The following is a 16,038-nucleotide window of genomic DNA, read 5'->3' as shown; positions in this document are numbered from 1 at the left end:
ATAAAAAGAAACAGGCATACGAAGAAACAAGGATTTTCTGGAAAGAAGACACTGAGTAAGAACAAAGAGAAGAGGAGTAGAGGTAGAAAAGAGAGACCAATCTAACAGTTGGATTTGTGGAAGATAGGGATATAAGAATATGGATATGGATGAGCAAAGAGATTGCAGCCAGGAATCCTTGCAGGGTGCGTGGGGGTGGGGGGGGGTATGGAAGGCAATATGAGAAAGAGGGACATGGTATGACTAGCTGTCACAATGGGGAGATGGGGACTTACACGCCAAAATGACAGGCGCTAGGTGCTGGGGGAAGAAGGAATTTGTCAAGGACAAACCAGTTAGTAGGGAGAGACCAGAACGCCTGGGGCTCACTGGCTGAGGAGATGTTCAGCTGAAGCAGCAGTGGCAGGAAAGAGGACAGAGCATGTTCTCATGCTCTGTTGACGGATCTGATGATCTAATTGTCCAACCCCTGCTGCCCAACATGAGTTGTGGGTGCAGTTGTGACTGAGGGACTAGGGGAGTGAGGGGACAGTCTTACTTTCTTGTCATTGCAGGTGTTTGAACTCAGAAATTACATAATCCGAACTATGACAAAAGACCAATTAATAGGTACGGAAGAACAAGCCCTCAACAGTTGAGAAATGCTAAAAAGTTGTATTTTTGTGTATACTCTTACTGCAGTCCTCTTCTGTCTACACAAAGAGGAACATCTGTAGTTACCTAAACACACATTATTTTTTGCCCATAACAATTACATGATTCAGTACAAAGGCTGAAAGGCTCTGAGAAGAGAGAGAGTTATACTGAAACATGCAGCTGTCTTCAGACTGCTTTATAAACTAGTGCAGAAACTGAATGTTGTGTAATGAACATGGCAAAAGACTGAAGAGAGAAAAGGTTGGTTTTGTAGAAAACCAAAACTATAAAACTGGACCTTCTCCCAACTCAGAAAGTTTCAATGTTACGTTGTTCAAGTTGTTTAGAACAAATATTTTCACAGATGATTATTTATCTCTGGAAGCAAGCACCCAGTATATGAGACCTTGTGATGTGATCTACAGGAGAACCAAGCACCACAACTGTAGTCAATGTCAAAACACAGCAATGTGTTTTAAGCACATAAAGCTGGGGAAAACGCTACTGTACTCAGAAAAATCCACTTCTGGGTGTCTCAAATAGGCTTCCAATGGTAATGGAAATATCTGATGTTAAGATCTCTGTATCTCAGCTCCCCCTCTATAAAATGATTATACAACTTCTTACTTCCCAGGCCTACAGTTAGAATGCACTGACGAATATTTGGCAAGCACTCAGGCAATATATGAATGTTCTGTATTTACAGTGAACAATGAGGAAAATGGAGTACTACATAATTGCGCTTCACATGAACATTATCACTGCTTTGCACTGGCAGTTTATGGAGGGGACTCCCTTTGGAAGAAAAAGGCATGTAATTGTATAAGAATACATACAAAAAGGTGCTGAACTGAGTCTGCACTGGGAGCTTTGGTACTAGCAAAACCTGAGATGGAGTTCTCTATAGCTCAGCAGTATTCTTTTAATTCTTTTTAGTACATGCATATTTATTTAAATGCATAACTAATATCTCTTTTAAGCATTCCAGAACTTCAGTCTTGAATATTTGCCTTCCTAGTGATGATTTCCAACATCTACGGTTTATGTATTTTTTGAAAACACCTATGATCTTGGTAGGAAGGTAAGGAGCAGAGCTAAAATATTTTAAGAAAATAAATCATATATAAATTCACTTTGGGATTAAGCCCATATATTTGATAGCTAAATACGAGTCTCATGTCTCTATTTAACCAATTTAATTCCTAATCTTGTAAAATATTGATCTTACAAACAATTTCTATGCTGAACAGGAAAACAAAATTAATAGAAAGTTAATTTATGTTTGTCTTTAAGCAGGAAAACAGAGAGAAAAAAACATTCTGTATTTCATTTTACTTTTAATATGGCTTATGATAACATGTATGTGATGGGATGAGGTATATACTGCACCTTGCATTGCTGCACTGTCATGTTGGGTTCCGTTGTGTTCTATTTCCATATCTGGGATTCCAGCATCTGAAAAATGTGACACCTAAGATTAATGCATTTCCCTTTGTCCTTCTCTGATGCATCTTTAGAAAAATGTGAATAGCAAAATGGGGTGATCTCCAAGTTATGTGGTCTTGCATAAAACATTTAGGCTTCATAGAGTTTTCAGCGGTAAATCATTTTAAAAATGTGGAAACATTATTGGTCTTACAGTGAGTTATTTTTAACATGCTTCACATTCGTCTGATCAGAAAACAATCAACAATATGTCAATATAATTCCCTTTTGGAGAAGGAGGGCATCTGACATATGAAAAATAAAAGTAGAAATTAAATTGTGATAATATTAAACTAAATGGACTCTCCTAGCCATATATCTTCAAAATAAAAAATTAAAGAATACAACCAATGCCTGTCAATATATGCTGATGACATGAGTTAAAGCTATGATATTATTATCAGCTCTTAGGTTATATTTTGTATTATTGTCCTAAAAAATATTCTAGGGAATAATATTGTATATCATATGGCCACAAAAGCCTCTGGCTGTTTTTCTTCCAACTTCTTAACTCAGATTGTTTACATGTTTGTGTGTGCATGTGTATAAATAAATATAAAATAAATATAAATAGGGACTGTAGGATATTTCATTTAAAAGATTGAGCTCACGATGTTGTAAGAATGCTTTATTACCCAAAGCAAAATTACATGTGTGATAGTATGTGAAACATTTCCAGAGCTTTCAAAAATGGATTATGCTTTTTTCCAAGTTGAAAAAGAGTCTCATAATGATATGCACTTTTGAACTATTTAATTTCATATTGATAATACCTTTGTATGCACAGTCCTTGCTGGGGGGGCCTCAAACACCCCAGGGTGTTATAACAGATGCCATTATCCACCCTGTGCCAGCAAGGATTAGCATGAAGGGTATGTGATTTGAATCCATGGCACCTAGAATCCTGGAGAAACATCTGCTTCCCTTACAATACAGCACTTAGAAATTACAGCAGGAGAAAAAAACAACCTAAAAGGGAGCTGTGTGTACAGTTTAAAAGTTATTCTGTTGAGAAGTCTCTTCTGGACATTCTCAAGCAGGGAATAACTGTGTTGCTACTTTCTTTCACCGCTCTGGCTGGATATGTCAGTACCTATCGCAAAGATGAACATTTTGCTGGCCATGCTACAATGTCCACCAAACTCTACGCAAAAGCAGGGCAATAGATTAAAATACATTCCATACATAGAAGAGTAAAATAAATAATATCTTAGTAGTATATGTGTATATGAAATATATGTGATGTATGTATATATATACATATATATATATATATAGCCCTATAAATACATATGGGCAAATAAATAGTATCTTGGTGGATGTAATTTTTTCTCATAGAATTACAAGCGACTGCTATTACACAGGCTTTGCCGTTTTCAGATTTCTGTTTGGAAGGAAAATTCAGGACATTGAACTATTATTCCAGAAATGTTCTTTCTTTTCAAACCTTTTAAAGTACATGTTGTATATATGTAAAATGACAAAGTCATCTGTAACTAATAACAGCATCTGTTAAATGAGACAGACAGTCAGAGTTAAATTAAAAATATTCAGAATAGTCCTTCACATTTTGTTGTCATAAAATTGTACCTGCAATTAAATTGTGGATTAAGATGCTAATGAGCTACCTGATTTGCATGGGCAATCAGATTAGCATGTAAATATCAGCTTCTTGCAGGCACTAACATATATATGACTACCTGAATGTGCCTGCAAATCAAAATGTTAGCAGCCAGGCCCACAATAGCAGATGCAAAGATCTGTTAATCACACCGCCGGCATGTCGGTACCCTTTAATTTGTGGCTTTCAGAACCACTGAGTACTCCTCACGGGAGTGAGAGGTGCAAGTGCTTTCCATCAATTGTAGAACTTAGGTCAATGACCTTATAGAAATCAGGATTTTTATTTTTTTCCGAGTCATCTCTGGATGTTGGCTATGTCTGTGGGATCTAATTCGGGCATTTTTCCAATCCAGCGGAGGTGGCCGAAAAGGTTACTGCTGGCTCTGTCCAACCCCTTGCTATTGGGTCATTGTCCCTTATCACGGCACAGCTGAAAGCTGTATATTCATTCCTGAATCACTACAGTTCACTGTCAGTACATCAACAAAAGCCAGCCGGTTTCTGGTTACAGTGATATGCTGGACTATAAAATCCAGCAGATGAGAATGCCTCTGTAAGATGTTGCTCTAGCAGTTAAAGAGTTTATATCTCTTAGGCGCTCTAGATAAATCATGACTCAAAAAGTCCATTGCAAAGTGATGCAATGGCAGTTCGTGTACAAGGCTTGCCCTAACTTTAAAAAACAATTTGGATAGCCCTCACGACTAAGAACTCAGGACAGGTTAAACTGATTATTTTTACTCAGCAGTTCACAGAGTTTTTGCAGTCTGCTTATGTTATGGCTCACTTCCTAGCAGTACCCAAACTAGGTAGAAGGAAGTAACTTAAAGACTATATGACCTACAAATGCAGCAGAGACTGCAATGTAAGTCTGATTCATAAGCCTCTGTTGGATAAGGCTGCAGAGACTTCAGGGTAGACATGCACAGAATAAACCTTAGCTAGAGAACCTGAAATTACCTGAAACTCAACTAGGTTCATTCCTAAAGATTCACACCACAGTTCTCAACTTTGGTCAGAAATATGTTAAGCAGGAGAGGTGAATCCTCTCACTATCCAAAACATAATCACCCTATTTATGAAATTAACTGATTTTGTTTTATTTCACAAGGATATTTGGGAAGTATTTGAAATCTAGTCAGCTCTGAAAGCTGATACCTATTTAACAAACTTATTAGATCCTGAGGTTCAACAAACAAACAGCTTTTAGACAATCAGCTTTTAAAATGAAGCTCAGCTGCTCTAAGAATGAGTCTGCTTGGAGAGAAGAGTTCAGAGAACCTCATAAGAACCAAATTTCGCATTGTCTCCGCTAGCACTTTAACAGATTTCTCTGGTAATATATTCAGCATTTCTTGTGATGCCTATGTAAACTGCTCTATCTGTTTCTCTAGTTAGAGACTTATTTATTTTTTGTTTAATTCATGACCCAGGGCACATGTCCTGAAATAGATTTTTAATTATTTCAGCAAAGGACTGTGTTTCTTATAATGGAATTTGCTTTGTGCATCATCTTATGTTTTTCACTTAATTAAACATCATTTTAAGTTAACTGTGAAAGGCCAACTAAAACATTACCATTTAACATCCTGAGACCGTCACCTGATGTGGCCTGTTTAAGTGCCTGTTCCACTTGTTCTCTTCTCTTTGATTCAAATTCCAAAGCTTCCTGCAATTTTCTCTTTGCCTTTTTTTCTTTCTTCAAGCGTTTCTGAATTGTTGCTGAAATGTAAATGTATTGTAAGAATGGCTGTTAAAGCACAGTTAATATATAATGGAGATGGTAAATGAGTTTATGTGCAATGTTTAAAAGCCCAGTTCTAGCTCAAGACAAAAAGCTCTGGCATGGGTCTAATATAAAAACAGAAAGACTCAAACCATATCCTGCTGTGAAACAATGAACAATCTGAAAGGGCTTTAGATCTTGTAACTTTAAAGATCTTAAATCATGTTCACACTAATGATCAGAATCTGAAAGTATCAGAATCAGGCCAATGGTTTGCATTATATAGACTTCACAGATTTGGACTGGCTTCAGCTTACAGTTTGCAAGAGTTTGAGTGGATCAGTGGCTTAAACTCGTTTCTAGCAACGATACCAATGTAAGTCCTCAGAAACCAAAACAAAGCTCTTACCCTTCTTTCTAACCTTTTCCCTTAATGCTGAGAATTATATTCCATCCACCTCTTCCAATAGTTTTATCTAGAAAGATAACCAAGTACACTGGTAGTATGGGTATGTCTGTGATACCCAGAATACTCCTAGTATGCTATGAGTATTGCCTCAATGTTCCCGTTCGCTATCTGTGAGCACCCATCTGGAGAGCGCCCTTCACAAGAGGTGCCGTCCCGCTTGCCAAGCGTGCCCAGCTCACCCGCGTCCCACAGCCGCACGCAGCAGGGCACGCAGCCCACGCGCCGCCCGTGAGCTGGCCCAGGGCTTGCTGCCCCTCCGCACCGCTCTTTAAGAATCGTGGAAATAGAAGTCTTTTGACTTGCATAATGTCTCAAAGATCTGTTTTTAGTTACATTTTCTAATATTAAAAGCAAATGAAATTTCTCTTTTTATGAGACCTGTTAAATATTCAGTGTTTGAAAACTGGCAGTGCCAATAACTGTAGTGTATAGAATGAAACCCCATGGAGTTAGGTGGATAAGGGTAAAGTTTTTGGCAAAAACGGAGCCGCAGTTGGGTCAATTTTGGAATAGGATGACTGAAATAATAAATATTGCTCAAGATGGAAGCCATGTGTAAGGCTGTGGAGAAGCTGAGATAAGTGGATACATACCTGAATGAAAGACAAATACACACAGAAGGGGCTAAGTATTGATGAAGATAAGTATACCTGTGAGCAAGAGTACATTCCCTTTTTGTCACTAGTGATAGAAAAAAGCGGGGAAGCCAATGAAAGGAGACAAACAGAAAAGCATTGGACACATGGTGAGAATCTCAGAGAGAAACTAAAAAGGAACTGCGCCGGTAGAAAATGGGCTGCAAAACAGGCTTGTAACAATGGTAAGTAAGTCAAGAACTTGTTTATAATCTCTGCATTAGCAATTCCTCTTTCTAACCAAATCGCTGTGTAAGACTGTATACTAACAAGCTGTTTGGCCTAAAAATGGGTAACAATACAATAATACGGTGTTTCTGTATGGCTTTGCATTAATAGATCTTAGTGCTCTTTATGAAAAGTCATCTCATTTTCTCCCTTTTAGAGATGGAAAGCAGAAGTAGTGACTTGACAAGATCATTCACAGATCACTGGTACAGCCATATTAGATCTGGTGGAAAACAAATCTCTGTTGCTAACCTTAATCCTAAACCCAACTATAAATAAGGTTCAAACTATAAGCAGAAAACTTTATAATATTAAGTACGGTCAGGTGATCCATATCTTCATTGGGAACTCTGACAATAGCTCTGACTGTATTCCCTCAACCATATAAATTCAAGCAATAAAGTGGACCTTTTAAGCTGTTCACCAGCACCAGGTTACCATTACTTGAGCCAAAACTAAAACCAAAATATCTACCTGTGCCAACAACCATGCTTCCTGTGCTCCTGCTGGCCTAATAGACTGTCCCGATTGTCCTTATTAAACTATCTTTAACGGACTCTTACAGTTGTTCTTTCACCAGTGCTGCAGAAACATTCTCTTCTGTCTCTTCTTTATACCTGGTTCCCTGGTTGAAATGGTTTGGTAGGATCTCCATAGTGCCATCAACACCTTTCTGTTGAGCATGCCCTGCATCTAGGAAATACCCTCCTCTCGGGCTCTGCTCTCACTCCAGGAAATCTGGTGTGGGCCAGCTCATGCCTGACTTCCACGACAAAGGGTGGCTGGGCTGAGGCTGTTGGCCACAACTTCCCCTTTCTCAGAACTAGCAGGAGAACACGTTTTAGCAAGCTCTGGAAGGGGTTGAAGACCACATCCATAACATACCCCAGCCATAAGAAAGTGCTACAGTTGCAAAATCCATCCCAGCCTGCAGGATCGGGGAATGCTTTTGGAGGGACTGAACAGCAGTCCTTTATTTCCATCAGACTGACACAGACCCCAGTGATCCCAGAGCAATGGGCAAAACAGGGGAGGCTTCTGCTGCCCCAGGCTGGCCAAACAAGCTTGGGAGCAGGAGGTGGAGCTAAGCATGGATTACAGTTGTGCTGAATCAGCCTAGTTGTTAGGCTAGTTGCCTTTTTTTTAATGTAGCATTAAAAAATTACGGGAATCGAGTAGGACATGCTGGTATGTTTTATAAAGAAACAGTTTGTTTACATTACAAATTTGGTAAAACAATAGCACTTTTCAGGCAAATACTTACTGTATGTACAGAGAAAGCTAATGTAAAACACTTTTCAATTACTTTTTATTGTAATTACAACTTTTAGAAAGTGCAAAAGAAATTTTCAAATTATTTTAAGAAGGTAGTGAAAATTGGTTTATTTTTAATAAATAACCACCAGAATTTTTTACTTGTGTGTAAAGCTAATTGGATTTGTTTTCATGACTGGATTATGTCATCACAAAAATTCGCAGGATAAGTCCTTCTGCTTCCATTCATATATGTAGCCAAATTCCATGGAGTGGTACTTTATACCATGGATACATTACTGAATGAAACAGAGAAGCAATGGAGCTAGAAAAGGCAAGTAAAATTAATAGACTAAAAAAAAATTTGAGCTCAAAAATAAATGCCCTGTTTACATTACTGCCCATTTTATAGTCAAGTTCTCTAGTGCCTACACTATGGCAAATATTGTTCATAAGTATTGTTAAAGTTAAATTTACACTGGCAATATTTTGCGATCCCTTTTGTTTACCTCTTCTGTATATTAGATACCCATGAAATTCAAGTCACAAAAATGTTCTTAGAAAAAATCACTAAGAATGTTGGAAAAACTATGGGAAAATCATTAGGTATTTACATGATTTCATAATTTTTTGTGACCACATATTCATCTGAATTCACATGTGCTTTTACATATCTTGCTGGATTTGTGAATGCTTCAGTCGGGGGAAAAAAAAGGGATGCGATTTAATGGGCCGTTTCAAGGAAACTGAATACATTCTGAATGCCAGAATGTGATCTGGAGAATGTAACTTTGGAAAGTTGAGCAATCGTTGTGATAAAGGGTTACTCCAAGATACTCCAGCTTTCTATAATAATAAAGATGTTGATGTGGCAATGAACTGAAAGACAAACAAGTCTAAAGCTATTGATTATTTGTGAAATTCTCTTTTGAGCAAGAAGCCAGCAAAGTCTGTGAATAACTTAAGGTTGTTGTTGACTTAAATGTGACTCAGGAGGTGCACAGTGTGCTGTCTGCCTACACAGAAATAAATTTTGTTTTACAGAAAGATAGCAGTCATCTGCACTTAAACTGGGGTGATGCAACACTTCTGAACATCCACTGCAATTTAACAACTTCAGTAGTATTTACTGACCCTTCACAACTTGACTTAAAAGTGTCCTCCTTTGTCAGCCTCTTTTCTGAGCCTTGGAGCTATAGACAGGTCTGTTCCACACACCTAATCTCAATTCAAAATGCATAGGCAGATAGTATTGGCACTTACACTTTTGGTCTTATCTAGTTTTATCTTTCCGATTTCATGGATGAAATCTAGAAGTAGCTTTCAGCACATAAACTTCTATTCCTCTCCTTTAAATGCAGATTTGAATTTTAAAAAGAATACTGCCTTCTCTGCAATATCATAGCCAAAAATTTAGATGTATGCATTTAATTGCCTATTATTATCAAAAGCTTCTAAAGAGTCATGGTGTTGTCTTAGGGGGCCCCATACCAGGAGTGTTATTGTAACCTACTCTCATGATGGAAAACAAATTATCCAGAATTATTTTCATCAGATCCTGCATAGGCAACTTCTAGTAGTTGATCTCTTTTGTTGCAATGACATTATCTACAAGAAAAACTAGTTGACCAGCATCTAAATTACAGAAATCACAATTATTCAGAAAATGTGGGCTAGATAAGTGGTAAGGTGATGAAAAAAAGTCCTCTAAACACACAAATTACAGATGTATTATCTTTCTCAAAATAAGATTGATCCTCAGTGCTTGGAGGATAATAGCAGGAAACAAAAGAAATTAAAGGTGTCAAACGAAGAAATCAGGCTGGGAATACACAGGCAGAATGCTAATAATATGTGTGAAAGCCAGGCAACTGAATCAGCTTTCCTCCAAAGAATCGGCCAAAATTCTGCAGCCAGTTGCCCTCCAGGAAATAATCCTTCAGTCACTGCTCTGTCTGCTTACAGAAAAGTGTGGTTCATTCTGTTTTTATTAAATTTAAATCTTTCATTACCAGTGCCAGTCCACTGCTGCATTACACTGAAGTATGAACGTCAGTTAACTCTGAGTCCTCAATAGCTCCAGCTGGAAATGCCAAAGGGTTATACATTTAATAGATATCTAAACTCCATTTTTCATTCACTCACCTCTGCTTTGCAGCTCAGCTGTAAGTTGCCTTTCCAAGCTCTCTCTTAGTTCTCTCTCTCTACAAAGCTCCATCTTTAACTCTTTCTTTTCCTGCTGTATCTGCTTTTCCTGGACTCTGGCATTGTCCACAGCCACCTTCAGTAGGCCCTAAAACACATGCAAATTTAAGACCTGAAAATAACATATTTTTTAGCAGTGAGAAAATTCATCCATTTGTTTCTTTTACTTCCTCTAGGAAAACAGAAGAATTAAAAGCAGAAGCCTCTAGACCTTGAGTGCAACTGAGCATCTGAAATAGCTGAACATTAGATCTTATAATCTATGAGCAATTTTGTTGCATGGAATCATTTAAAATAGCTTTTGCAAACTCATCCTACTGATGTGGTTTATTACAAATGGAGTGCCATATTATTTCTGACCATGGTCAACTGCAAGGAGAAGCAAAGGAGGAATAAGGAAACTGTAATTTTAGGATGACCATTATTGCCAACTATAAGGTCAAACAGGCAATGCATAAAACCCTTTTAATATTGATAATGCCAGGCAGTCAAAACCTAAGCATTATTTAAATAAAAAAAAAATAGAACTGCAGATACAAAATAGTTTCTGAAACTTTTTAAAGAAATGAAAAAGAAATACATTTTATCCGTCATGACATAGTCTGGCCCTGTTGAGAATTTACCTGAATGTTGGTTAATAGCGTTTCTACTGATGAAAGACCATCAGCAAAAAGAAATGGCGCCGGAAATCCAGGAGGCAAGGCCTGTCCAGCCAGTTGGACTTTATCTAAGGTTGGTTTCATTATTGGAATGGCAATTTGGACCTCTTCTGTAAAGATATGTTTAAAAGTAACATCAGAAAGCATTGGAAATATAGGTAAGTGTAATTTCTAGAAACTAGCATTCTGTTTACCTGGAAGTCAAAATACAATCATGTTAGTAAAACTGACATTGTTTCAATCTTTGGGCAGCCATGATTATAGCTAAGGCAAGTCTGCAGAAGAGTACAGAACAATAATAAATAGAAGACTGTAACATAGGTATAATAGAGAATATACTATTAGATCTCAAATTCTACAGAATTATACTACAGAATTATAACAGTATTATATGGTTCATTAAATCTGAATGCCTTTCCATCATTCTATCCTGTTTCTTATTCTGTAATGAACATTTTTTGCTGTTATAATCTTGGAGAAATTACAATCAGAAAATGTATCACGTCTTCTCATTCCTTTAATGTTTTGCTTCCCATACTCAGCAGTAAATAATCTCCACTGAGTCATTCCTTCTTGCTTAGCTAGCACTGACTTTAGGCTGTCAGGAAAGCGTCAGTGCGGGTCTTCTTAACAAGTACCTTGCTACTGTCAGCCCTTCTAGTTGCAGACCATAGCCAAAAATGCTTTGCTGAGTTATCTCCTCTCTGGAGCACACAGCAAACCAGGTCATGCAGGGTCCCAGGCGATGCCCGAGAGGACGAGAGGCATCGGCAAGGCGGCGGCAGCCCGCCAGAGGCAGGGCCCTGCTCCTGCAGGCGCAGCGCGGCGCTGGGCTGCTGCCTCTCTCACCAACTGCAGAATCGGGACCCAGCAGCTTCTCCTTCCCTCACTACGGGACATAGATCTTGTTGTTAGAGACCATACTGCCCACTGGCAGCATCAATGTGTACCCAAGCAGAAGCAACATTAATAATTATTTTTCAAAAATCCTTCAGATTTTGTTGTGAATCAATATGATTGCCAATGAACTAACATTTTAGAACAGGATAATGAGAAAAGGGGATCCTTACATTTTAGGATAATAGACATATCCCCTTCTCTCAAATCCCTTTGTTTACTTCATCTCCAGATATTCATTTTAAACCTCAGGTATACTGCTGAAAACCATATAATTAAAATCTCTTAGCAGTCTTGAAAGCCAAACTCTGTACATTATTTTTACCCTGAAATGTTAAAAAATGTAACATTGCAGGGAAACCAGTCTATATAAAATATGTTTCTTTAATTTCTTTGGCACTTGTAGAAATCATGAAGATAATCTTCACAGCAATTGTTTTTTAGTAAAGCTTGAAAGCTTTTCAGAAGAGCTTGACCATAACTTCATGAGGCATGTGTTTTCTAAGGGCAACTGCACAACCAATCCTGATAGTTTCATTCGTCAAGTGCCTTGGTCATTCTAATTCTAGGATTTACAATTAGACCTCACCATATTCAAAAAGCCTCCTTCTCCCACCTCTCTCACTACAAAAAATACAGACAGAATCTGAAAATGACAAATTAAACCATGGTGCCTTTCCAGCAGCAATATTACCTAGCTTAACAAATTCTAAAAGCATCTATTGCACTGTGAGCTTTTTGCTGTTTCTAAAACAGACTTACTGACAACTAACCCAAGAGCAAGAGCAGTTTTCAAGTATTCGTTGAAATCTGTGTTTAGGAAGTATTTTGTTGTCACTGTGAGTGAGTTCATTAAATGGAATATCTTCAAAATGTTTCTTCAGTATTAATAATAACAAAAGCCAGTTACCTCTTCACATCTATGTATCTGTCATTTTAGAGTTGTGTTTATGTAATTTAAATGATCCCTTTTTAAAAAACTCTGGTAACATACTCAGAACATGTAGTTCTTGCTGATTCAGATATATTTTGTTTCTCATATTTAAATATTTTATATCAGTGACACAGTTTTTTAAATTAATTAGTTTTTGCATATGATGCTACACGAATAATGTCTAAGCCACGGAGTCACAAAAGACTAAACAGAAGTGGCATTTGAAAAAGAAAGTAAAACATAAAGTATGCATAACGGAAAACTATAGCTGCTTTGAAATTTCTAGAAATCTCTACTATTTGGAGATGAAAGTAATAACCTTAAATTGGCTGAAAGGAAAATTACTACTGACTGTGGAGACAGCTTGCATGGTCTATGGTTTGTAATGTTACTGTACAGTAGATTGAAGTTTCAAAATAGTATTACTCTTCTTTAAAGAGATAGACACAGCTAAATTAGGTGCTGCTTGCTGCAGTGAGGATCAAATGCAAAAAGAATCATATTTCATCAGACCTAGTCAACACCAGGAAAATAAATAGAAATATAAGAGGTATGCAGGCAATGATTCATTTTGATAATCTGGCCCAAGAGAGACACATAGAGACAGCACACAGATCTAAGCTTCTACCAAAAGACAAATAGGACACAGAGGGTGGGAATTGGGATGACAGTGTAGCAGAGGTCACATCGATTTTCAGCAGCAGTTTTCACACAGATGAGATAACCCTGGACTCTATTTGGCCCATTGTTCATATCCTACCTGTCCCACAAGCAATAAATTTCCAAGTCCCAGAAAAAGGGCAGTAAAGAAGAAGGATTCTACTTACGACTTCTTATGATTAAGTTTTTGTGCTAACCAAACATGCTTTGCAGACCAAGGTCACATTGCATGTTAAAGTCTGTAATAGCTGAAAACTAGCAGAAGCATATTATATTTTAGCGTATATGGGTGGAAACTGTCAAACCATTCATCATTTTTTTTCTGATTGAAATCACACTCTGCAAAGATGAATGATAAATGCATTAGAAATCTATTTCAATCTTGTAATAGGTCTTCACATCTGAATGGTGTCTACATTTTGCTCATATTCTGCATAAGTGCACAGTTAGGCAGAAATTTATTAGCTAGGCTTGAGAAATCCTAATCGGTAAAGCAATTAAAAATGGCACATGTTGGAAGCACATTTTGTGCATTGTATCAAATGCATCTCTTTACCTTAATAGAAAAAAATGTTGGTTTAAGCATTTTGATTTTAAAGAACACTAAAGATATATATGCTAAAAGCTGCACTCACATCTATAGTACAATAGAATAAACAAGAAATAAAGCTAGGACAACTACTATCTAACCAAGGACACAAACAACCTTTCCATTTATTGAAGCAAAGTGGGAACTACTTTTATTGAGCTTGTTTGTTACACCTGCCATGCTGTATAATAGCATTCAGGAATGCATTTAGAGTGCAGTCTTTTTATTTTAATTTCTAGCTGGCATCCAGATGAATAGACAAAAGCAAGAATTATATTGCAGAGAAAAGAAACACACAGTGGATGGAATATTATCCCAGGAAAGCACATGTAAAGCTGCTAGAAAGTTTCTTGTTGTCAATCCAATATACTGAAGTATTTTATCTTCCATCTTCTGCCTACATTGCAGAAATTGGAACTGGAAAATCAAGCACCAACCTATGGACTAAATGTAGCACTGGGAAAAGGAGTAACGTGAATTGCTCCCTGCATGACAGTGCAAAGCCCAAACCAACAGGCAATTTTATTAACTGGCAGATTTCTATTCTTTCAAAAGGCATGCTTCTGAATCCATCATTCATATCTGTGATACACTTGACATGTCACATCACTCTGAAAACAAGCTAGAAATACTAAAGCTACAATTTACGTAGTCATTGCTAAACATTTTTAAGACCACCAAGTTAGTTCTTCACATACATTTCAAAACTGATCAGGAGCTGTATAGCCAATATATGTAAGCTTCACCACAAATACTTTATATAACATGAGATATAACTCATGTATGAAATAAATATGTGGCATATGGAGAAAAGAGTAACAAAATTCATATGAAATTTAAGTTTATTGATCTGTTAGTTACTATCCAAGAGATTTGATCTCAGAAAGCCTTCAGCCAGCATTAATAATACATTTTTGGACATAGATGGCACGTGAGTTACTCCTATTCAGTACCTGTGGCATACAGTTTAGACACCTAAGGATTAAAATGGTTTATTGTAATTATAATTCTTTGACCTTCATATTTAGTTATGGAGATTACACTTAATGGCCCACAGTTACTGAAGAACAGCCTAGATGCTCTAATGGTCCATTATGACCTTTAATAAAATAAAATAGAGCATCTGCAGTAAGAGCTGAGTTTTAAGTGCTGAAAATAAGATGCTACATTTTTATTTGAAATAGCATTATTGGCCCAAAATTGTTACAAAATCATCCATTATCATCCATCCAGATATATCATTACAGTGTCAAGAGGTCCCTTGACTTCCAGTTGTGTATCTACTTCAGCAGGACAGCTGAAGCATATATTTCTATTTTGACTGCAAGAAGCACTGTTTTCCCAAAAGAGTGAGACATCTTCCTATTTTAATTTCAAACCTTGGCAACTTCTATGGTCCTTAACTAGAAACTAGTAGAATTTGTTTCTTCTTCAGTAAGCTAAGTATTAAAAAATAGTAATCTGATGCATTGTTTAGTTCAAATATTTTATAGCTGTAATTCTGCAAGGACAGGGTTACCTTTCTTCTCCTCTTAACAACTCTGAAAATCCTCCATAACCCTCTGCCTTCTTCCTCTCCCTCACTCATTGCTTCTCTGCTAGTAGTTGAGCACTTCTGCTCATCAGTGAGAAAAGATACCTCCTGTTAACCTGGCACAAAGCAGACCTAGAAATTTACTGCTTTAACCTTGTGATTCAGGTGCCAAATTTAAAGTCACTGCTGTTTTTCTTAATTGCAGTCCCTGAATGAACAGGGTCAATGAATGCTGTTCAGGAGTAGCTGATTAATCCAGTGCACTAGCTTTAAATCAGACTTTACTTCGTTTTCAAATGATTGATACAATTTCATAGCACACAAGCATTTTTCACTAGTGAGCTTTGCCATAAAAACTATTCACTATAAAAAATTGTATCAAATCATTATATATATACATTTCCAGGCTGCATTAAAAGCTTCAGAAACTATCACAAAACAGTAACATCAACTATCCTCCACATCAGGGTATGCAGGTCCCAGCTTATTCTCACCCATGCACTC

General features: G+C 37.2%; 1 protein-coding gene across 2 annotated transcripts in view; it reads right to left on the bottom strand.

Moving 5' to 3' along the window:
• DACH2 (dachshund family transcription factor 2) overlaps positions 1–16,038 on the bottom strand; it is a 331,997-nt gene that overhangs the window by 11,354 nt on the left and 304,605 nt on the right. Inside the window, exons 8-11 of one of the 2 annotated variants that reach the window (XM_026101310.2) lie at positions 10,885–11,030; positions 10,202–10,349; positions 5,347–5,466; positions 2,026–2,091 (exon numbers count right to left, since the gene is read on the bottom strand). In XM_026101310.2, coding sequence (XP_025957095.1) covers positions 2,026–2,091; positions 5,347–5,466; positions 10,202–10,349; positions 10,885–11,030 — 480 coding nt within the window. Of the gene's footprint in view, positions 1–2,025; positions 2,092–5,322; positions 5,467–10,201; positions 10,350–10,884; positions 11,031–16,038 lie in introns of both variants that reach the window. The other variant, XM_026101309.2, reaches the window with a different exon arrangement.

Source organism: Dromaius novaehollandiae, chromosome 11 (genome assembly GCF_036370855.1).
Source record: "Dromaius novaehollandiae isolate bDroNov1 chromosome 11, bDroNov1.hap1, whole genome shotgun sequence".
NCBI lineage: Eukaryota > Metazoa > Chordata > Aves > Casuariiformes > Dromaiidae > Dromaius > Dromaius novaehollandiae.
The sequence above is the reverse complement of the archived record's forward strand: the minus strand, read 5'-3'. Positions and strand labels throughout refer to the sequence as shown.